The 23,790-nt window shown below is 44.2% G+C and overlaps 2 protein-coding genes across 3 annotated transcripts; both read left to right on the top strand.

Annotated features, from left to right (window-relative positions):
* LOC8058733 (protein JINGUBANG) lies at positions 9,705-11,480 on the top strand. The gene has a single exon (XM_002448014.2). The coding sequence runs from the start codon at positions 9,836-9,838 to the stop codon at positions 11,249-11,251; it is 1,416 nt and encodes a 471-aa protein (XP_002448059.2). The 5' UTR covers positions 9,705-9,835; the 3' UTR covers positions 11,252-11,480.
* On the top strand, positions 20,238-23,392 carry LOC8058732 (protein MHF2 homolog). Of its 2 annotated transcripts, XM_021462366.1 has the most exons (6): positions 20,238-20,380; positions 20,508-20,594; positions 20,697-20,736; positions 22,095-22,148; positions 22,243-22,347; positions 22,747-23,392. In XM_021462366.1, the coding sequence occupies exons 1-5, from the start codon at positions 20,327-20,329 to the stop codon at positions 22,344-22,346; spliced, it is 339 nt and encodes a 112-aa protein (XP_021318041.1). In that variant the 5' UTR covers positions 20,238-20,326; the 3' UTR covers position 22,347; positions 22,747-23,392. The 2 variants fall into 2 exon arrangements, with proteins under 2 accessions (XP_021318041.1, XP_002448058.1); XM_002448013.2 differs by having other exon boundaries at positions 22,243-23,387.

Genomic DNA, 23,790 nt, shown 5'->3' with positions numbered 1-23,790 from the left:
ATCTTTAGACACATGCATGAAGTATTAAATATAGACAAAAATAAAAACTAATTACACAGTTTGGTCGAAATTGACGAGACGAATCTTTTGAGCCTAGTTAGTCCATAATTGGACAATATTTGTCAAATACAAACGAAAAAGCTACAGTGTCGATTTTGCAAAATATTTTGGAACTAAACAAGGCCTATGTGAATATCGTAAAATATATCGTACAACAACACATGTATTCTATACAAACACCATATGTAACTTATAAAAATATAGGAAATTAAAAGAGTAAAACTACATAATAGGGAAACAAACAATAAAAAAGGATAAGACAAAGGGAAAAAAGGTCATTTGACCGTGAAAATAAATTAAAAAATATAAATAAGAATAAAATAAGTGGAACAAAAAAATATAATATAGTATGGGACAATGCAAAACAAAGATACCATAATAAAACAAACACATAGGACATCACATGCCAGACAACCTAAAATATATCAAAGAAATTCGATTCTCACACTCAAATATTTATAATATGTGCATAACGAGTCAACAAAAAACAATAAAAAAACATGTAACCGGGGAAAATAAAAAAAAAGAACTTCACATCACAAAAATAGAACTTTACATGCATACTACGTGCATCACAAAATTTATATTAGAATATTACATGTATACTACTAGACATCAGAATTACATCATAGATTGAATAACATAAAATACATCACATGTATACTACATAAGCATTATAAAATAAATCATAGACCATCAAATGTAATGAAAAATTTTAAATCACTAAACATATCAAAAATAAAGTAACAATAATTTATATTATACCTCTAAAATAGTATGAGAATGGTCTTATTATGCTACACAGAAAAAAGATAAAATAACATAAATGAATGAACAAATAACAAAAATAGAAAAATGATAAAAGATAGAATAAAGCACAATGAAAAAAAAATTAAAAGGCTTGTAATAGAGAAAAAATAGAAAGAACATCACATGGATACTATATAAGCCACCTTTATGGTACATCTCATGAGTATTATGTGAATACTCCAACATAATTATAGAATATTCCATTTATACTACATGAAAATCATGTGAACATCATATATGAAAACATCAATCGATATAACTTGCATATCCTCTATCCAGAGAAAACATAAACTTTATCCAATGGCTAAGAATGGATTGAAGTGCATTTGGTGGATTTTCACTGAAGATGGACCCTAGTGGCGCCACAAGGGGAGGTGTTACCCGCCTCTTATATGGGCCCAATAACTTCTGTTTTCTACCACTCTTGCCTCTACATTCAAATAAGGACATGTGCATATTTTTTGCTATATCCATTATGGTTTTTTGGGAAATTGAAAGAGACACATTGCCCTCACAACTCATTTATGGTTTTTTCCTGTAAGGGTTTTTCATATGAGTTATATAAGAGGGAATACCTATAATATGTAGTCATATTTTCTCCTAATTTTCCCATTAGGTTTCACAAGAGTTTTAGCAACATATCCTCATATCCCCCCCCCTAAGGTTTTTTGGGGAGTTAATATTTATGTCGTATCTCTAATTTTTCCTCATAAGGGTGTTTGAAACGGGATACCAAAGTTATATTGGTTTTTTAAAATCATACATGAATATGTTATTATTATTTTCTCCTTATTTCTGTTAAAGATTTAAAGGTGTTTTTATGGCATATCTACACAAACATCTCAGCTAGCACTTGCATTAATCTCAAGGAAGATTCGTTCAACGGATAGTTTTGTTAAACGATACCTGTTTACAGCAGGCATCTTTTAAAGTGGTGATCTCGTCCATTGATAGAAGCAATCAGAGATATTATTAGTCAGATAACAATGCTACTGATAGGGCATGTTCCTCACTTTCCAATTGTTATATTACGTTCAAGACATCCCTTCCGTACAACCAAGACATCAATAAAATTTGTAGTTCTTATTACTAGTTCATTGACTTGTTCATTCACCGTGCTACGTGCCCAAGGGAAGCCGCACATGGTGGGGGGACTCGGGAGTCATCACGCATGGCCGCATGGGTGCGCCGCGTAGGTAGGGCTAGTGACGGTCACAGGCGTGGCGGTGGAGGCCCATCCCTTTGCTTTGCACCGGCCATCATCTCCGGGCCGCTCGTCCCGGCCCATTTTTGTGCTGCGCGCAAAAAAAGGCGCTGCCATGGCCTTGCAAACGAGGGCGCGTGAGGCATGACACCACATGCACTCCGGAGAAATCCCCTCATCTGGAATCTGGATACCATCACGTCTAGTACAGTCGTCCTCGTCTGGTGACTCAACTAAACCCGTGCCCAACGTCTAGTACAGTACCGTCTATCGTCGCCTCGTGCGGTGATGACAAGCAGGTCATCACAGCTGCTACTGTATGGGCTGGGCTATGGGGCCAAGTGGCAATGGCAATGGGGCACGCCACGCTGACGAAAGGACGGAGGCGCCAAGCCTTCTCGCTCGCCGGCGTCAATTTCTCTTTGGAAATGGAAACTCAGCAACCAGACAGACACGAAAGGCAACCACCACCTTTAACTCAGCCCTAGATATGGCAGGGGCCGAAGAAATTAAGCACGGCAATTAGGCCGGACCCAAAGACGACTCGATCTGTCGAGCAGTTGAGACGAACCACAACCGCTAGCTTTTCCCATTTCAGGGTCCATCATCCTTCTTTTGGGAGACGACAGCAGCGAAATCTCACTAGCGCCAAACGGTCCTCCCGATCCATCTCATCATTCTTGCCATTGACACCAACCGTTCGATCGATTAATTCCTTGGAAGCTCAGCGGCCCAGCACCGGCAGGGACGCTCGCAGGAGCACGGCATATATATGGCGCGAGAAAGCGACGCAACCTACGGTGGTCTCTGCAGGGCCATTTCGTTCGGGCGGCGTCCAACGAGGCCGGGGCAGGTGTTGCCATTGCCTGCTGTGGGCTGTGGCCTATGGCCTACCTGAACCTGACCTCGCCCTCCTGTCTGCACTCTGCAGCCCCACTCGATGGAGCACCACCGAGCAGAGCACCGGCCAGCAGCAATGGAGCCTTTCCCTACTTTCTTCTAGCTTGTTGGTTGGTGTTCATCGTACTACACAATTTTCCTTCGGGTCCCTCTGCCTTGATGATGCGAAACTTGACCTACCACCTGCGAGGCCGCCACCTGGACGCTGGACGCACCGTTCAGCGTCTATGATGGTCGCCGCCGGCGAAGGCAAACAAAATCGCACCGAACGCGACGATGTCGACGGCTGTTGGATTCTAGTACTACGAGGAAATCAAAACCGATCGACCGCATTTTGAGACTCGCTTTTGTATATGTTTTTTATGCATGATTCGTGGTACTATGTGTCTATATCACGCGTCAATCGTGTTTACGAAAACATTTGCGCACAGGTCGCCTTCTCGCGCACACACTCGAGGAATGTCACCTTGACGCCTTGGATCTGTTGCTTTTTGCTTTTGCTTTGGTTTTTACTGCGTCCGTCGTCGGCGCTATATATATAAAGGAGTATCACCCATAAAAGACGAGTGGAAGCAACGAACGACGCTTGGAAACGAAGCAAAGCTAGCAGAATCGATGTCAACTTCTGTGTGCTTCTTCTTCATCTCCTTTTCTCTGGCGCTGCGTGCCATCCCCCAGCGTCAACGTGCGACAACGTACGATCCATGTCTCGCGCCCACAGGAGAAGCGATCATCTCTATTCAACATGCCAATCATATGCATATGGAGATTGGAGCGGGTCCGTGTATCACGTCGACGAGCACGTCGCTATATATGGCTGCGTTGGCTATGAATCAGAGCAGGCGACCATCGGTGTACCGCGCGCCGTGCGCGTGCGGCAGGCGCGCATTCTGGTCGATCGTGGAGCTAGGCCACATCCGGGCATCCAGCCATCCCCTTTTTTTCGCCTCGCCCGTTCTAAACTTGCTGGCCTGGGAGCACGTACGTAACGTGTCCGAGACACGGACGGATGGCCACCAGACGACACCTCACCGCCCGAGTGACCTCACGCGCGACGCCGGAGCCGATGGACGGTCGACGGAAACGACGTAGAGGTACGCGCGTCCGGCCGGTGCACCGATGCTCTCCCGTTTCCGGCCCCCCGCCGGATGGATCTCTCAAAATTTTCCAGACAACCGACGGGACAAAACGCACCCGTCCAATCATGATCCGCACACCACGGCGCTTTACAGTACAGCAGCCAACGACACGGTGCAGCAAACACGGCAGTAGACGACGCGTTGCTCGGCTCCAATTCGGCGGGCGTAGGAGAGTATTGTCGCCCAACGAGGCGAGGCCAGGTGTTCTCTGCTGCGGTTGGACGGGGCCTACTACTAGTAGTACCTGTCTACCTCTGCCTGATCGTGATCGATGAGCACGCCACGGGCAGGCACACGTACATGTGCCGTGCGGCGCGGCGGGTTGACTGTCTGCGTGCACAACAAAAAGGTTTTCAGGCCCCTCGATCCCTACTCGATGCAGTCCTTGACCTACTCTGCCTCTGCCTGCATGCATGCTGCGTTCGCCACCTGGACAGCCCTCTGATCTATCACACCCAATGACAGCCCGGACCCAACACCATGATACCGACAGCCATCAGTAGCTAGAGACCGTACGAGGAGGCCACAATTTTCCGACTCTTTTCCCTTTCGATGATTCCTAACTGCAATTATTTGGGCAATTTGTTCCCCGCGTACACAAACCTGCATCCAAGAGTACTAGTTCTTCTCGGTACAGCAGAGCAAGGCCCTTGACTTGACTTGCCCTACCACTCGACAATAGTATTACCGATCGCCGCCCCCCTTGCTCGTCAGAGCCTGCTGTGAATGAATGATCGATTTGGAGGACCAACATGCTTTTGAGAGAAAGAGAAAACGTCGTCACTGCGGCGTGCTTCCCTGGCTGGTTCATCAGCAGACCCAGCGTCAATGGGGTCGGCTTATTACGTCACGCTCGCGCGCGCGATTCATAATACTCAAACCCCCCTTTCAATCAGAAACACCACTTGTCTAACAACGATCGGGCCGTGCTACATACTGTACGAGAGTGATGAGTATATATACACAATGACGGAGCCAGAAAAAAATTATAGCTGGGGCGAGTTCTAATATGAAGATGAACGAAAAAGCTTAGTTATGGCACAAATCGCACAGTATGCATCGACTACGATTGTAAAAAATGTTACCTCAAATTTGCAAAATAAATTAAGTAAGTGGCAAAGCTGCTGCCCCTGCCAAGTTCTGCTTCTCCTCCCTCCATGGTTCCTAGCGACCTAGCGATGGCGGTGAGCGGACGAGCAGTGTGCCGCGCTGGCGCCTAGCAGCGGCCGGCGAGGGTGGCAGCGAGCGCGTGGCTGATTCCTTGCAGCGGGCGGTGCCTGGCAATGGTGGCAGAGCATTTGCGTTAATACGGAATTGGGGGTTCGGGACGCTAAGCATGAGAGCCAGACCGTGTTGCTGGATTGGAGATTTAGGGAGCCAAATTGGACCCTTGTTGGACCCTTGGGCTAATCTTAAAAAAAGGCTTAGTCCCCACTACCTAGTAGAACCAGACATCGTCTTCTTCGATACTCAGTGCTTGCGGCTCGCTCTCGCTCGGCGGCAGTGGTCTTCTTGCGGCGGAGCGGCCTCTCCTCGGTAGCCCGGTAGCCGAAGCTAAGGAAGAAGATGGGGTTCGGGGGTCTTGGACGACGCCGTTGGTAGCTGGGGCGGCCGCCCCACCCCGCCGATAGGGTGGCTCCGTCATTGTATATACATACTCTCTTTCCATAAAAACTTTAACTTGTAGAATTGTCATAAGTCAAACTTTTAAAACTTTGATCGAATCTCTAAAAACATATTAAGATTTATAATACCAAATTAATATTATTAAATTTATCATAAAATATATTTTAAATAAGATACTCATTTTATATTATAAATATTGATGTTTTTCTATAAAATTAATTAAACTTAAAAATATTTAATTGGCACGGATATTATGAGTGAAAGCTTTCCGTGACAGAAACAGAGGAGTACATATTTCAACGTTGATCGATCACGTCGCCGTCGTTACGACCGTGGCTCGTTCTATACACATATACTTGTATCATCAGCAGATGTCGCTTGAAACCGATGTTAGCATACAAGAGTGGCCACTTGCTCAACGCTGCTGTGACCTGCTCCACGTACGCAAGTGGATCTTTTAACTGACGCGCCTGCATTGCTGGAAACGAGCGCGACCGATCAGGTTGGCGCTAGTCAAACGCCATGTAATCACCGATTGTCCATGCATGTCCAATGTTCTTTCCATCAGCACGGAGTATATCGACAGCTACCCTCTTTAGGCGAGTCCACTGTAAAGTACTCCATCAGTCCTAAAATAAGAAAATAACATTTTTAGTTTTTAAGAAATTAAACATTTTTCAGTTTGATTAAATATATAAATAAAAACATTAATATTTATTATACATAACTAGCATTATTAGATAGGATTGTTTAATATATATATTCTTATATTAGAGGACGGAGGCAGTAGGACATAAGAAACAAAGAGATTTGATTGAGTGGATGTTTTCCCCTATGATTTTTCTTTGGAAATGAATGTGAAGGAAACATTTCCCACATCTAAAAGGGGGTCTTAGTAGGGAAATACACCTAGGGTCCATCTAGTTCCGGAAAAAACTATCAGAATGATAAGTTGCTAATCCATGTAAACAAAAGGTTTGCTCTGAACCTCTTGTGGGTAGATTTCTTATCTGAAATATATATATTACATACTATGTCTGTTTTGGGAAAAATTATGGGGAGGCAAGTATACCATGAGTTCTATTCCTTTGCCAAGAATAAGGGATTGATGTTTTCAAGGAGCAAAGAATAGTACAACTTTACATAACTTGTTCCACTTACCTCTTTCGGTACAAGCTTTTGATCAAAAATTGAAAGATTTCTCATGGTTTGCATTTAATTCTTCGGCAAAGGCATATAAATATTTTATTGGGCATTCAACGGTACACCATGCCTTCAATTAGATTTGGAAATGATTATGTCAATATAAGAATAATATTTTATTTTGCTTACTTCTAAACTATAGGCTCAGCATAAGAGACTTATTGAAAGAGAATATCAGAATATGGACCTCCCATCTTTTGGATTGTGTATTATATGGAGTATTATATGCACAACATTATATATGAAGAAACTTTGCTTCATCTATTTCTATGGTTTCTCGGTACCTCACAAGGCAACTGGGCTCTTAATCTTATTCGAGGTGACCCTTTATTGAATACTCCTTGTTCCTAAAGTCATACTTCCTAAAGAAAGTCATACTCTCTCAACGAGTGGCGGCGGCGTGGCTTTCTTCGAGAAAAGGCGTGAAATTTGGATAGTGTAAATATATAAATGGCAAGATGGTCATTCCACAGGGCTGGATTTGTGAAATAGATAAAAACTGGATTAAAAATAACAAAATGGCAGGATAATAATCAAAATAGCTCTTATTCTTGGCAAATTGGTGAATCCAATGGCCAGGATAGCAAATTGGAGAAGCCTAATCTCTGAACCGGCGAATCGGCAACAATCTCGATTTTCAGATAATACACATCCAAGCTTTGAAAAGCAAGTTCATTTTCTTCAAGAAAAAGTGAAAAAGAAAGTAGTGTGTGACATAGGAAGTATAGACCAGGGGGATAATCATGGATAACACATATTCTTTGCCGCTTCTCCACTCAAACGACAGGCTCGCGCCATGATATTCCTTGCACCCTCGCAGCGCCATTCCAGGGCCGGCCGACTTGCTTCACAAGTTGACTAATTTTCTTTGCAAACGCCGAACATTTTGAGATCCGAGCTGAAGAATTCATAGGCTAACACACTAAACCTAACATGTAATTGTATTCTAGGGCGGCGGCTACAGATCAGCTGGCGGTGGCGGGGGACCAAGAGCAAGAGTGCGCAAAGCAGCTAGCAGGCCAGCTGCATGCCCAAATTAAAACCTGTTAAATTTGCTTGCCTAAGAGCAAGTATTATAGTGGGCTGTAAGCTGGCTAGATGCTGAGGTGGAGAAGAGAAGGGAGGAGAGAGAGGAGAAGCAGACTGTAAGCTTACAGCCAGCCTGGGCACAAGAACCAAGAAACTTTGTGAGAGAGACAAGTGGGCCATGTATTAATAGTGAATAGCTAACTATTGTATGGGTGGGCTGGAAGAAGGCTGCAAGAAACCTTACAGCCAGCAAGTGGGCTGTATTATTAAACTTGCTCTAAGATTAAGTGGCCGGAGCGCTCTGATCGTATAGCAGTTGGGGAACAAGCAGAGATTGGGCCATGATCCTCACATCTGCCTTTTCTGAGAGTGCTGGGAGTGAGCTACATACAGTACATCATATTCACTCAACATATTTTATCTGAGATCTGTCGCTGCCTTCTTAGCTTTTTCTCCCATTATTACATGCATGTTGGAGGCTAATCTTTCTCTAATCAATCCAGTGCTTTTGGGCAGAACGTGCTGGGATTGGATCAAAGACGAAAGCCCTTTTTTGGAACGTGTAAGCACTGTGTTATTGGTGGCACGCGTCATATAGCTCTTGGTGGAACAGCTGAATTGGCTGTCGTAATGCTTGTTTTACTCTCGTTTCAGGACACTAGCTAGTTTCTGCAGCAGGAGCAACACTACGCTGCAATCTTGTCTCTGTTCGAATCGTAAGCGCAAAGAGTTTGTCCTGAAAACTATTCTTTTTTCCGAGAAAGTTTGTCTCTAACCCCTCCACCATTTTGGGGGGCGTCGCTTTGCAAGATTTTATTCTCCAAATCTGTTGTTGCTTGCTTTTATCTGAACATGCTGGATCATAACCATCCTTTTTTTTTATGGAACACTAGTTATTTAGTTTTGCACTTTTGCGGCCAATATTTTACTACTATTACATATACTACTTGCGGCCACAATACCTTGCAAAGTGAGTGAGCATTAGCTTAGGGCTTATTCCATCATCCATACACACATGACTGATGACTGAACTGTGTTGCATAGTGTAGTATGTATATAGCTGCTGACCAAACCCCCATTGAGCTGCATCCTTGCATGCGCATCAAATTTCAGAAGTATTCTACTCCCAAAAAGGCCAAGATCGGTGTCTCGGGCATGTGTTTACAATTGCGACTAGCTTTGCTAGCTAGTACTAGCTTCGACATGTACCGAGGACTTAGGGCAGGAGGCACGGGACACGGGACGGAAATTAAACCGCTGACAGTGAACATGACTGTTTATTGACATTTGAAATCTGAAATCAGTTACTGTCGCTGGCCACCGCAACGTTGAAGAACTTGTTTGCGCCATTTGCGAAGCACAAATTCACAGTGATTTTTGATGTCACAACGCAGTAAATCGTTCCAAAGATTCATACCGACTGACTGAAAAAAAACTCACACGGCATGCAATACTCTGCCTCGACCCGACAGTGCACCAACATCTGTGTCAGCTTGATCGGGACTCGCAGGAAGCGCGCACACCCGTTCATCACATCGCACATTGACACGGCAGCGACTCACAGGTGACAGGTCACAGCAAGCGCCTTCACCGTCGCCGTCCGGACACCCGCCTCCGGCCTCCGACACCTTGTCCCGACCGCGTGCCGACGGGTCACATCAGGTCCATCTGGACCGTCCAAGGTTTCCTCGCACACGTGCTGCCGCGGCCCCGACCGTCGGATGCCCGGTCCCGCGGCACCCCCCGCCTTGTACAAATAGACTCGCGTTGCCGTCGAGCAGCCGCGGCTGACCAGTCACTCACATTCTACTCGAGGTCTCGAGCTGTCAGCTGTGCCAGCCGCGGCCAGAGAATAGTACTCCAAATGCAGCTTCTTCCGCGCCTCTGCATGGCCACGGGCACCGGCACCGGCACCGGCGACGGAGACGGAGACAGGGAGGGGAACGGCAACAGCAGCAAGCTGGGCACCGCGGTGTCGTCCTCTTCGTCGACCGTCTCCACGTCGTCCGCCGCGGCGGCGGCCGTGTCGGAGGCGTCGTCGTCCTCGACGTCCCTCCCGTCGCTCCCATCGCTCTCTTCAGCGACGAGCGCCAGCCTCGCCGCGTCCTTCGCCCACGTCACCACGCTACTCCCTCTGTCCGCGTCGTCGTCCGCTGCCGTCGTCGCGGCGGCGGCGGGGGACTCCCTCCACGGCGGCCTCGTCGTCGTGGCGCGGCCGGCGTGCGTGGCGCTCCACGACCTGTCGACGATGGAGGCGACCTCCACCTCCGACGCCGCGGACGCCGCCGCGGCCGCGGGCTCGGTCAAGTGCGTGGCGCACCTCCACGGCATCGGCGGCGCCGCGGCCGTGACGGGCCACCAGGACGGGCGGCTGCGCGTGTGGCGGGTGTCCTCGCGGTCGCCCGGCAGGCTCCGCCTCGCCGCGGCGCTCCCCACGGTGTCCGATCGCCTCCGCCGGTTCCCGGTCCCGTCCAACCACGTGACGGTGCGGCGCCACCACCGCCGGCTCTGGATCGAGCACGCCGACGCCGTGTCGGGCGTGGCGGCGTCGGCCGACGGGCGCCTCCTCTTCTCCGTGTCCTGGGACAAGACGCTCAAGGTGTGGGCGCTGCCGTCGCTGCGGTGCCTGCAGTCGCTGCCGGCGCACGACGACGCCGTGAACGCCGTGGCCGTGGCGCCCGACGGCACCGTGTACACGGCCTCCGCCGACAAGCGCGTCCGCGTGTGGGCGACCCGCCGCCCCGACAACAAGCCGCCACCGTCCCGGCGCGGCGCGCGCGGCGGCAAGAAGCACCACCAATACCACCTGGTCGCCACGCTGTCCCGCCACACGGCGGCGGTGAACGCCGTGGCCGTCGGGTGCGGGGGCCAGGCGCTCTACTCGGGCGGCAACGACCGGTGCGTGCTGGTGTGGGAGCGGGAGGACAGCGCCAGCCACATGGTCGCGGTCGGGGCGCTCAGGGGCCACCGCAGGGCCGTGCTCTCCGTCGCGTGCGCGCCGGGCGGGCTGGTCGTCAGCGGGTCCGCGGACCAGACGGTGCGGGCATGGCGCCGCGCCGCGGACGGCAGGGGGTACGCGTGCGTCGCCGTGATCGACGGCCTGCACGACGCCGCCGTCAGGTCCGTCGCGGCGGCGCCTGTGCCGCCGGTCCAGAAGCGGTCCCGCGCAGGCGGTGACGGTGTAGACGGCGGCGGCGGCGACGAGGAGGAGTGGAAGGTGTGCAGCGCGAGCTTCGACGGCGAGGTGCGGGTGTGGTCGCTGCGCGTGTCGGGTTTGTAGTAGGTGCGATTTGGCGCGATCTTTTGACGTAGGGCAGTGTATTCTTTTTTTCTTCCCCTTATTATATGATTATTATCTCTATACACCAAGTTTTGGTTTGGCTTTTGAATACGGCAAGCAGTCGTATCGTACGTTTGTGTAGATACAGAAGAGAGCTAGAGTGTCGAGTGTGTGGACATTAGTTTTTATCTTGTTACAAATGTGTTGAGAAAATTCTATATTCCTTTCATCTGCCTTTCGTAAATTTTTACCGCTTCTGATAAATTGTTTATGGACAAAAGTAGGCAAGACAGCAAGGAAAACACAACCTGGTTGCTTGTTTAGGTCGATGTTCCGCTGTCGATCGTTCCTTTTGAAAAGCAAAAGGGAAACAACTATCCGATCGACTGCCATCTTAGTCAGTCAAAGGAGTTGGCCTGTGGGGAGTGGGCACGCAAACGCGCAACGCATGAACGCTGAAGATGAGTGAGCCTGTAAAGCGGCCTTGCCTATCGCTGGGGAGCTGGAGCTGGATCATCTCGGCCTGCAGCTGCAGGTGAGGTGAAGTCGTTCTCACGCTAGTGGGCAGTGTGGCGTGGCTGATTGGGGTGGACGTGAGCATATCAGCTGACGATGTAGCGGCTAGCCCCGTCTAACTCTGCTGGTCAGGCTTGACTACGATAACAAGATTCTGTCACCTTTCTCGATGAGCTAATCATCCATGCATGCCATGCTTCGCATGCATTAGAGCAACTCTAACATGTTGTGTAATCTATATTCTTATGATTCGCCGTTCAGCTTAAATTTTGCCTCCAGCGCTACACTGCTTCTCCAGCACCAAATCAAACCTTCTACACTGCTCATCCGGTTATGCAACAGGCGACCTCTGCTGCATCTCTGTCAGTGACAACTAGCAAAGCTTCGTACGTGTGGATCCAACAAAGTGGTTCTATGATTTATCATAGGCTAGTGTATGGCTATGGCCAGGTATCGGTTTCCAACTCGCATAGCTCCCGTGCATGAAAGCAGTTTTTTTTTTCCTCAAAGGCATATACTTTCACTTTCTCCATCACTGAATTCGCATTGATAAGTGTGTAAATACATATCTCAAAGCAGATTCGCATTGACATGTGTGTTTGCATACTTCTCAATGCGAATCCAGTGGTAGAGAGAGAGGGAGCACATGACCTTGATGGCAAAAATAACTTTACCTCCAGTGCATGCATAATATATAGTTTGATGGCTTTCTGATTGTAATTGTTTTAACTTGTGATTGTAATTCTTTATGGACTTTATAATTACTCTAATTTTATTTATCTCAATGTCTCTTGCGTCTTTTCTTGAAGATGCGCTTGTTTAGTACAAGAGCTTGAAGTTTATAGTGGCATGTTTTTTACTTTAAATTTAGATTGTTAGAAAATCTATATTTGTTTTTTTTATTAGTTTCATAGTTTACAAGCTAAGCCCTTCCAGTAAACGTGAGCTTATTTTAATACTTGTATATCGTATAGATATAATAGATTGATTCTATGTTTGTTAACGCGACATTTCCGTAACATGGCGCCGGCAGGCTTTGCCAAGTTCTTCAGGTTAAGCATCTCCATTGTCAGTATCAGTACAGATGATCATTGTTTTTTTTTGAAAAGAAAACAGAGGATCATTGTTAATTAGGCCTTGTTTAGTTGGCAAAATTTTTTGTTTTTGGCTACTGTAGCATTTCGTTTTTATTTGACAAACATTGTCCAATCACGGAGTAACTAGACTCAAAAGATTCATCTCACAAATTATAAGTAAACTGTGCAGTTAGTTTTTATTTTCGTCTATATTTAATGCTCCATGCATGCGACCAAAGATTCGATGTGACGGGGAATCTTGAAAATTTTTGCGAACTAAACAAGGCCTTAATTAATGTTATCCTTTCGGTGTTGTCCACTGGCGCGGTTAACCAAAGAAACAAGCTGCGTATCTGCTGCAGATATTTTCGCAGGTGCTGATGACTGCATGATGAGGTGGATGACCAATTGAGTTGACACATGTACGCACCTTCTATTGAAAACAGCAACCACGCAGCACCTCACCAATATACCTCTATATTTAGGGTCTGTTTAGATTGGGAACGAAAATTTTTTGGGTGTCACATCGGATGTGTCGGAAGGATGTCGGGAGGAGTTTTTAGAAACTAATAAAAAAACAAATTAAATAGCTCGTCAGGAAACTGCAAGACAAATTTATTAAGCACAATTAATCTGTCATTAGCATATGTGGGTTACTGTAGCACTTAAGGCTAATCATGGAGTAACTAGGCTTAAAAGATTCGTCTCGCGATTCTTAACTAAACTGTGTAATTAGTTTATTTTTTTATCTACATTTAATGTTCCATGCATGTGTCCAAAGATTCGATGGGATGGATGAAAAAATTTTGGGTAGGGAACTAAACAGGGCCTTATACATGCTGAAAAAATGATAAATAAATCTGAGAAATTACTCTGTCTCTTCTAAATTATAAGTTATTTTAGCTTTTATTTAGTACATAGACTTTTTTAGTATGTAGATTTTCACATAGAGAGTGGGAGTAGTATCATGTCAGTCTGGAACTCTGTACCTCAAAATTAACAGGCTGTTTAGTTCAGTCTGGGCGATCAAGCCGGGCTAATCGTAGTTGCTAGCTAGGCGACAAACTGAGAGAGTGTCTTGCAGAGTTGCATAGAGTTTAATTAAGCATTATTGCGCTGATTATTAGACGCTGACAGAGCTAGGAGGGTCGCTGCGCGCGGGTGGCCGAATCCATGGAGCAGTGCAAGAGTGGAAATAGTTTTTTAAGCTCGCGCTAAATCACGTCTCCACGTTCCTGTGTAATCAAATATTCTAATTTGATTAATTAGTTAGTTAATTAGTCAGTCAGTCAATCAGATTCTGGACTATTCTGAAGGCTCAAGCAGGCCGAGCTACTAGCTCGTTATTCGTGTGGATTCAAACTCAAATGTTGTTGAGATACGCCAAATTAAAGTGTTTATGCTTTAATTCGAAAATCGGCCAGTATGGTGGACGCGTAGTAGGCAACTTGCTAAATGCAAATGCGATGCATGTGTATATGTAGTGGAGTGTCAGCTAATAAGAGTAGCGTTTATTGTGTCCAAATTAAGTCACAACCACTACAAACCATCATCCGATTCTACTTAATTACTCTGTTAATTTAAGACAGGTGCGAACATGCATTGTGTGTGTAGTATATCTTCAACTAGTACGTATGCCAAGAAAATACTCTCTCCGTCCCCGACTGCCTGCGCAAATACTATACATTAATAACCAACTACTAGTAGAGAATAAATAGTCGGTGCGTGGAGACATACAAAAAAAGAGGAAATGTACATGTCTCAGAGTTATCTAATCTCGTTCTATATCACATTTTGAAAATGCGTGTGTGAGAGAGAAATTGTACTTATATAATGAAACGCACTGCATCTACTATATATATCTAGTAATTGGACAAAAGGAACATCGCCCAGTGTTCGTTGTTAAGACCAAAGGGTTCACTGCGATTAATCAGATAAACGGAAACAAAAGAAAAATGCAGACCGTTAGTAATATTAGAATGATGCAACCGTGTACATACACTGGACACTAGCTAAGCGCTCGTTGGCACGGATATAAATAATAAAGCTATAAAAGGCCACAAGGGAAAGAACCGGTCTGACCAACATAAATGTGAAAGGATTGAACGAATGCACCACCTGTTTCTAAAATGCCAAGTTCGGCAAGGCAGGCTGGAAGAATTGAAGTTGATCGAGCTGGTACTGTACTGTACACGATTCCAAGATTCCATGTCAATGTCAGAAAACAATTTGTATAAAAGAAAACGTCAGAAACAAGTGGCCGGTTTTCGGCTGAAACCTTAAAACCACGTCCACTCGTGCGTGGTTTCAACGGAGCTGGGAAGCTAGCTACTAGGGCCTTGTTTAGTTACCCAAAAATTTTGCAAAATTTTTCAGATTTCTCGTCACATCGAATCTTTAGACGTATACATAGAGTATTAAATATAGATGAAAATAAAAACTAATTGCACAGTTTGGTCGAAATTGACGAGACAAATCTTTTGAGCCTAGTTAGTCCATAATTAGACAATATTTGTCAAATACAAACGAAAGTGCTACTATTTCTATTTTGCAAAAAAAAAATGGAAGTAAACAAGGCATAGGCGCATGCATGAAGGCTCGACACACGAACAGAGCAAGCCACGGCCACGAGTTAGCTGAGCTGACTACCCGTAACTAACTAGTAAGATCGTGGGCAGGCATGCAGTTACATCCACAAAATAGATGTGTACTAGTATCCTGGTGGTGGCACATGGAGAGTCTGGGGGCTTGGAATATTCGGCCACCTCGAACATTAGGGCCTTGTTTAGTTCCCAAAAATTTTGCAAAATATGAATAGTACCACTTTCGTTTGTATTTGACAAATATTATCCAATCATATACTAACTAGACTTAAAAGATTCGTCTCGTCAATTCCGACCAAACTGTGCAATTAGTTTTAATTTTCGTCGATATTTAATACTTTATAAATGCGTTTAAAGATTTGATGTGACGGAGAATCTGAAAAATTTTGCAAATTTTTTTGGGAACTAAACAAGGCCTAGCTAGCTCAAGTGGATCAATTACTTGGTCATTAGCAACTAGCAAGAAGTCTTGTCAACACAGCTGCTTTTGCATGCATGCATGTGTGCCTGCGTGTATGTCCAGTCATCCAGTGTGTTATGTGTAGTTCATGGCCTGGTCGAGTGGTCGGCAACGACTGGCGTTGGTCGATCGGTTGCGATGCCAACAAAATTAAACAGGGCGAAATACATAATTTAAAACTGGATAGTCATGAGGTAGCCGTGTGCAGTGTAGCCCGCCGACCGATCGACCTCCGCCGTGAATGGATTGAGACGACGCCAAACAAGGTAGTAGAGATCGAGAGCTGCGGTTTCTTCGTTCGGCTAATATAGACAAGACCAGGCAATAATCAGATTCAGAGCACAGTGGCGGCATCGAACCATACCAACCTCGACAATCTCATGCATCAGTTGTGCACTGTGCCGCGAGCCACGCTGCCGTCTGCCCTGTCTCCAGCGGAGTGTGGCCTGTTTAGTTCTCTACCTGGAATTTATAGAAATTTTTTTGTTTGTATTTGACAACCATTATTTAATTATAGACTAATTAAACTCAAAAGATTTGTCTCGCAAATTATAAATAATTTATATAATTAATTATTTTTTTATTTATATTTAGTGTTCCATACATGTGCCGTAAGATTCAATGTGACGGGAAATCTTAAAAAGTTTTTAGTTTTAGATGGATGTAAACAAGACCTTTATTTGTTAATAATGTTACTGTTAACAGTAGTGACATGACTGAGTGTATCGACAAAGTGTCATCTCTGCTCGCCTGCTCAGCTACATGATGCGTGTGGTATGGTAGGTCCATGTGGGGAATGACGAGAACGAGCGTTTGCCTCTCCTCTTCCCTGCATCTAGCAATATCGATATCGCAGTAGGACAGCCATATGCATGGCGAGTTGGCGAGCAGAAGAAGAAAAATATCGTAGCTATTCTAGTCTCTAGTCACCTACCCTAAGGGGGGTGTTTAATTACTTTGAAGTGCTGAAATACAAAATACCAAAATTTTCAGGGTTCAATCCAAAATGCAGAATTTATCGCCCTCGTGAGAGCCTCTTGAAGATCTTTTTAGTTTTTTTAGCCTCTTGAGACCAAAATTCAAAACATTTTTGCTAAAAATTTTACATAGTGTTTAATTTCGTTTTGCAAAATAATGAATTAAAACCCAAAATTTTTTGGTAAAAAAGGGGAACCAAACACCCTCTAAAATCGTGGTCTCCAGGACAAGGGACTAGCTCTAGCTTAGTGTGAGCTTAATAACACTTTCTCCATCTATGAAAGAATGTAATTCTCGTTTTTAAAAGAGTTAAACAGTTTAAATTTTAACTAAATTTATATAAAATAACTATCATTTATGATATAAAATAAGTACTGTTAGATTAGTTAGATAATATATTTTTATAATAATTTTTGTTTGGAAACATAAATGTTAATATTTTTTAATGTAAATTTGATTAAACTTAAGTTATTTTGACTGACATAAATTTCATAATTATTTTTTTTGGAAAGGAGTAGTGTACACTATAGAGGCAAGGCCCCATACTTTGATTGGACTCGATATATTCCCTTTCCTGCTTTCCAGAACCTTCATCACCAGTACGCTCGCAGGTGATATCCAATCCAGCTACCTGATCGCTGTTATGCTGATGGTGCACGAAACAGTTGTGATTCTTTTTTTAACCTCCCCAGACCCTGTAAACTTCATATGTTTTCCTTGAAATAAATATCTGTAGGGGCCCAGACACCTCCAGTTTCGTCAAAAATAAAAAAAAAGTTGTGATTTTTATGTTCCCTTTGGTTTCCTCTTATAAACTTTGGTCTGTATCATATTAAATGTTCAGAAATATATACGAAGTATTAAATATATATTATTTACGAAACTAAAAACACAGCTAAAAAATAATTTGTGAGATGATTTTTTAAGTCAAATTAGTCTATAATTAGACACTAACTATTATAGTTAAAAATATACGGTAAACACGTCCTGTTCATGTACAGCCTCGCATGCAGAAAGAGTGATCAGGGGACTGCAAGTGATGATGGCGCGCGTTTGGTCAACTGTCACACAGTGCTGCTGTGTCTGTGTGCCCCCGCCACTGCCCACCGGGGAGCATAGCAAAAAGCTAATAGCCGACACGGGAGTCCGTAGGTCCGGCGGGCCGCTCGCATGTATGATGACTGGCGATATGGATATTGATTGATGTGCCTGTGCAGGAGCAGTGCAGCGCGTCGAATTTCTTGAGATCTCGGAAGCTACCGAGCGATCGCCGACCCATACAGGCAGGGCACGGGGAGCAGAGACCTGACCTGACCTTCGAGAAGGACGCAGCTCCAACCGCTACACAGCGCCCGCACCTCCGCGCCGTAGTTCCGCTTCTTTCTAGTACTGTTTCAGCTGTTCTGTTCATGCGGTCCCGGCCTGTGTGCAGTGCTTGCCAAGTTGCACGGCACTGCATTGCCACTGCATGCACGGCTGCACGCGTCTCTGACTGCAGATTTCGAACCTGTATATGGTGGATGGAGCTAGCTTTAGCTATTCTTTAGCAGTTTATATGGATCGCGATCCGATGATGAATGGATCGTGGTGTCTCATGCCAATATGCCATGTCTGCCCATGTCGACAGCGGGAGTACTATACGAAAGGAATCATAGTGGCGACGCACTCATGGAACCGGCTCCATTTTGAGTATGCCAAATAAAGGAATCGGAGCTTGTCAACCATTTTTGAGTTGTCTGAAACTTTCACTACGGGTAATTTATGCCACAGATTACCTGTCCTAAGGATTATTACCGGTTAGTACACAAGTCATAAACCTCTCCAATTGTTAACGTAGTTCAGTTTACCACATCGCCACATCGGGGTTTACCATCACGATTCCACTACAGAGCGGTCGTTCATTTAAAATGAACTCAGCGAACGATTTAACTCCGACACAGTGTAGGAGCATCCGCTGATTTCGTGCCGACGTCATTTTTAAAAAGCGAAACATTTATTTAAATTTGCTATAACTTTTAAACGGTTTATCCATTTTCAATTCTGTCTGCACCGGTGTTTTCTGCGTGACGAGACAAACAAAACTAGATCCCACTTATATATGTTTTGAAAAACTTTGTTTTAGTATAATTTATCTGTACTAAGTACTTATAACATATAAGTTATAACTATAACTTAGTTGTACAAGTTATACAAAAAATTATGTACATAAATTGTGTTTTATAACTTTTGTATTTCTAAATTGTAGTATAAGTTATAAGTTAACTCTTTCCCTTGTGCGTTAATAACTTTTCATGTTTGCACTGGCATAAGCTATAAGTTTAATTTATTCTTTTGTGTTTAATAACTTGTGTACATAGGTAGTTCTATATAACTTGTCTACATAAGTTACTATGATAAAATTAATTCATATAACTTTTGTACTCAACTTTGTGTTATAAGTTAGTACACATAAATTGCTACTAAAATATTTTTTTGAAAATAAATGTAATTAGGGTCTATTTTTATTCGTCTCGTCGCGTAGAACACGACGATATTGTTCATTTATGTTTAATAACTCTTTGTAAATAAGTTGTGTTTTGATAACTCTTGAGTTTAAGTTTTTCACATAAGTTATATGTTATAAGTTATATATTATAAGTTAGTACGCATAAATTATTACTAGAAAAAAATCTTCGAAATATATACAAGTGGGATCTATTTTTATTCATCTTATCGCGTAGAACACACTGGTGCAGACGGAATTAAAAATAAATATACCATTCAAAAGTTATAGTAATTTAAAATAAATATATTTTTTTTCTCTGTATGCGTCAGCGCTGACATCAGCCTACAAGAGATGAGGGTGTGTGGAGCGGAGAACCCAAAAGATAATGAAGCACACCCGCGCTGTTCAAAATAGGTAAAGGTGGAATTAGTTTCTTTTCTAAAAACGGAAATAAAAGTATGTCGGAAATTTGATCGTCAGGATCTATTCTGGTCGGTTTTACCATATAGATAGAAATCGTCATTAAAACAAACTAACGGTATGATTTGTCGGGTACTAGACAATTTGAGGTGTTAAGGTGTAGGATATCAGGTTCTTCTTACTCCGAGAAGGAAACTTGGGTGATGTGTATAGTTGGAGGTAAAATACATTTTTTTTTAAAGAAAGAAGAAGAAGAAGATCTGGACCTAGCGTACATGGGCTACTGAAATTGGGAGAACCATGCAAGTGGGCTAGAAAATTGAAGTCTCACGCGACCTCAAACATTCCATGAGTCGGCAGGCCTCGAAACGAAGTCCATGTCGAACGGCCCACGGAGGCCCAATTGTGTAGGCCCTTCCATTGTGACGCTGCCGTCCCTGCTGCGTGCTCCCCCACAGTGGTCCTGTGCGCTTCCTCCTTCCTCAGCCTTCACCCCGCCCGCTGCCCTGCCCAAGCGAAATCGCAGGCTGCCCTGCCATGGACGAAGATGCGACGACGAGCGACTCGTCCGCTGCCGAGACATTCGATCCGGTGCGTTTCTCGCCCCAACCACAACCGACCCTCCTCCCTCCTCTGATTTTTTCTTTCGGCCGAAACTCTTGTTATGCAACAAGTTGTGTCGATTCATCTGATGACGCGCTTCTGGGGATTTGAGCAGGACCTGATTCACGACATCTTCAAGCTGGTGTGGAGGCGGCGGGCGGGGAAGGGCGGCGGTGGAGGCAACGAGGACATCGACGCGGAGGTGATTCATTGGACCCCAGTAACCTAGATGTTCTCAGGCGGTTTTTTACTACCCATTTCCCCTTCTACTGACCTGTGTGCTTTATTTTCTAATAATCCTCAGCCTGCTCCAGAGACCTCGAGGAGAAATCGGAGCACAACTGGTACGCGAGTCTTTTTTTTTCTTCCTTATTACTAGAGCTGGCGGCATGAAACGGTTTCCAGGAAGTGCATGTGTTAGTGGCTAGTGTAGTCAAATTAAATGGCATCAGTTTGCAAAGAACCCGTTAGCCAATGTTTGCCCCCTTTCTAAGGTGTCCTCTTGCATGACCTATATATAAGTGTACTAATAAAGCAAAATTGGTGCTTAAACTTTTGTCTTCCGACATAGTTCTGCATCACTATTGTAGTATTGGTGGCTAGTAAGGCAGCAGCATATGCCCATCAGTCAAGTTTTTTGGTTCTAAGGGGTCGCATAAATCCAGCTCAGTAGATTTCTGTATGGCAAACCAGGCACTTAACATGTTTGATCATTCATCAAACAGTCTTCCATTTGCTCTGATTAGTAGTTGTAACAGTAAACACTTATCTTGATCACCTAGAGCACACAAATTCTTTTAGCTTAGCACCTTTTTCTGTCCAAGTAGATAGGTTTTATACCTTCAAAGTGTGAGCTGTATTGCTACAACAGATGTTATATCATCTTATTTGGCAATAGCTATATGAAATGGGTAAGACAATTTTACATTGTTTGTCACGAATTGACTTGTGTAACTGCACCTACATGCCTCAAGCATTCAAGAACGTCTGCGCAAAGCACTGATGCTTAGGTTATGTAGAGTCTCATGTGTTACTTGGGGGCACCCATTTGAACATTTGCTGCAAGAAGGCCGTGCTAGACACCGTAGGCCATCAAACAAAGATTTTATTTGCCTTGTTATCAAGTTTTAGCTTGGCTTGATTGTTAGGATTGGAGCTGGGTTTGTTAGACAATAGACATGCAAATTGTTTGTTTGCTTGGATGGATTGTAATGGACAGCTCTATATATATATATGAGGAATGACTGAACTGGGAAATCAAGCTTGAAAAGAGCCTCCTTCCCTGTGTTCCATCTAAAATAATGTAGTTCAAGGGTTCGAGTTGTTTCCCACAACATCATGAGTAATGTTTTTTTTAGAAAAAAAGAAGAACTTTTGTTCTTTTGTCTAGATTGGAACTAGATGGTATAAGGTTCCCATAGACTATGTTAAAACTGGCTTTTAACTTTGGTATTTGTCTTTATTATGTCTCGGTGACTTAATTCTGCCGGTGACTTGGGGTAGAGTATCCGTAAGTTGAATCTTGGTGAACAAATGGTTTTCTTTAATGTAAGTTGTGGGACTAGTTTTCTCTTTATTATAAGAGATGAAGAATTGACACTAGAAAGAGTTCGAAAGATGTATTTGACTCAACTATCATCACTCTTTGGTTTCTGCATTATTCTTGTTCATGATATGCTGACATGATATGTTCACCTGACAGCCAATGCTAATGCTCTTAAAGTCAGCTGTGAACTTCTGCGAATATTTGTTTCAGGTTTGCACCTCTGAAAAAAAAATCACTACAAGCTAATTGACTATGTTGCAGAAGCAATTCCGTTTCTGTAATTTCACTGAAATTTATCTTGCAGAGGCTATTCAACGCTCTGCTTTTATCGCTGAAGCGGAGGATGGTACTGTCATTGAACCCACCCACCTAGAGCGTGTGTTGCCACAACTGCTCTTGGACTTTTGAGGTACCCCATGGAACTTCGAAAACCATTCATGTCTACCATGAAAGGAAGATGCCTGGATATCCTTATCCTTATCTTGTAAACCCATGCAACTTCTATACCGTGCTTTAAGGAATTATTACAAATGCATTTATTGGAATATTTTCGTGTTTGTATTGTGTTTAAACACAACAAAACACAGCCATCATCACCGTGCTCAAGCGCAGAGTCCAGTTGATAAATATCGGAGCATGCAGTATTGTCTTGTTTGCTGTAACACGGACTCTAAAGTCTAAAGTGATGACTCTATTTATAAGTACCTCTAGAATCAACTCAACTTATGCAATGCATAAAAGTATATATACAATGAAATTTTAGTTGGCTCTAGTAGACCTCTACTCAACTCCTCTCCAATTGAGACAGGAAGAGCGGGTGAAGGCACTGGAGGTGGAAGATGGGCGGTAAGGTCCCCGTGCGGTCACTGTCATCCAGGGTGGCGGTGGCGAGGCAGCATGGTGAGAAAGGGGTGAGAGAAGAAAGAAGAGGATGAACATTAGGGAAGAGAAGAATTTTAGCGATAGCAGTGGTAGGTGGACGTTGAAGATGACGGCGAGGGCGCTTGTGGCCTGATCAGCGACGGTGGCTGGTGTGGCGGGGGCAGCTGGGAAAGAAAAAGAAGTGTGTGAAGACTGAAGAGGAGGGAGAAGAGCACCGCGTCGTTAGGCTAGTGCAATTGGAAGTTTAGTGTCCCAGTTTCGAGACACTTGGATGTTGGAAATAGTGTAAATGAGTGTCATTTCCATGAGGGCACTCACAATGCAGACTCTATCATGGAGTCTAAAGTTATTTATTACCTCGAACAATGTGGACTTGGAGTCTAAATAAGACTTGGAGTCTTATTTTTTCTACCTATTTCTTCAATAAATATGCTGCCACATCAGCAAAAAACCATAAATAATATGTAATTAATTGTCTTGGACTCTGTGATAGAGTCTTGCATTGGGAGTGCCCTGAAACTTTTATCATTTCTCTCTATTTATACTATACCACGTCCGCGCAGTTAATAGTACTCACGGATCTCTTATTGAGACTGGCCTTAGTGATACTGTGCACATTTTTTTTCACGAACATGCTTTGCATACACACGTTGTTAAAGAGGGATTATCTCCCCTCCACTGATCTCAAAGATTGAGAGAAGGCTCACTGGAATCAGCATGTTTCTTTTCTATCAGGGAAGGCTAATCTTGGTCAACTCGGTTTTTTCAGCACTACCAACTTTCTATATGTGTAGTGTAGCCTCCAATTGCCTCGAACAATCATCAAACAAGTTGACAGGCACCGCAAGCATTGCCTATGGAGTATTAATAGAACAGGTGTAGCTGTCTAGGTGTATGGGAGACTGCCTGCAGAACCGAAGGAGGATTGGGCATATAATCAACATGAAGAACCGAAATGTAGCCCTAGTCA

Source organism: Sorghum bicolor, chromosome 6, assembly GCF_000003195.3.
Source record: "Sorghum bicolor cultivar BTx623 chromosome 6, Sorghum_bicolor_NCBIv3, whole genome shotgun sequence".
Classification (NCBI taxonomy): Eukaryota; Viridiplantae; Streptophyta; class Magnoliopsida; order Poales; family Poaceae; genus Sorghum; species Sorghum bicolor.
This window is presented reverse-complemented; position numbering and strand designations above follow the sequence as displayed.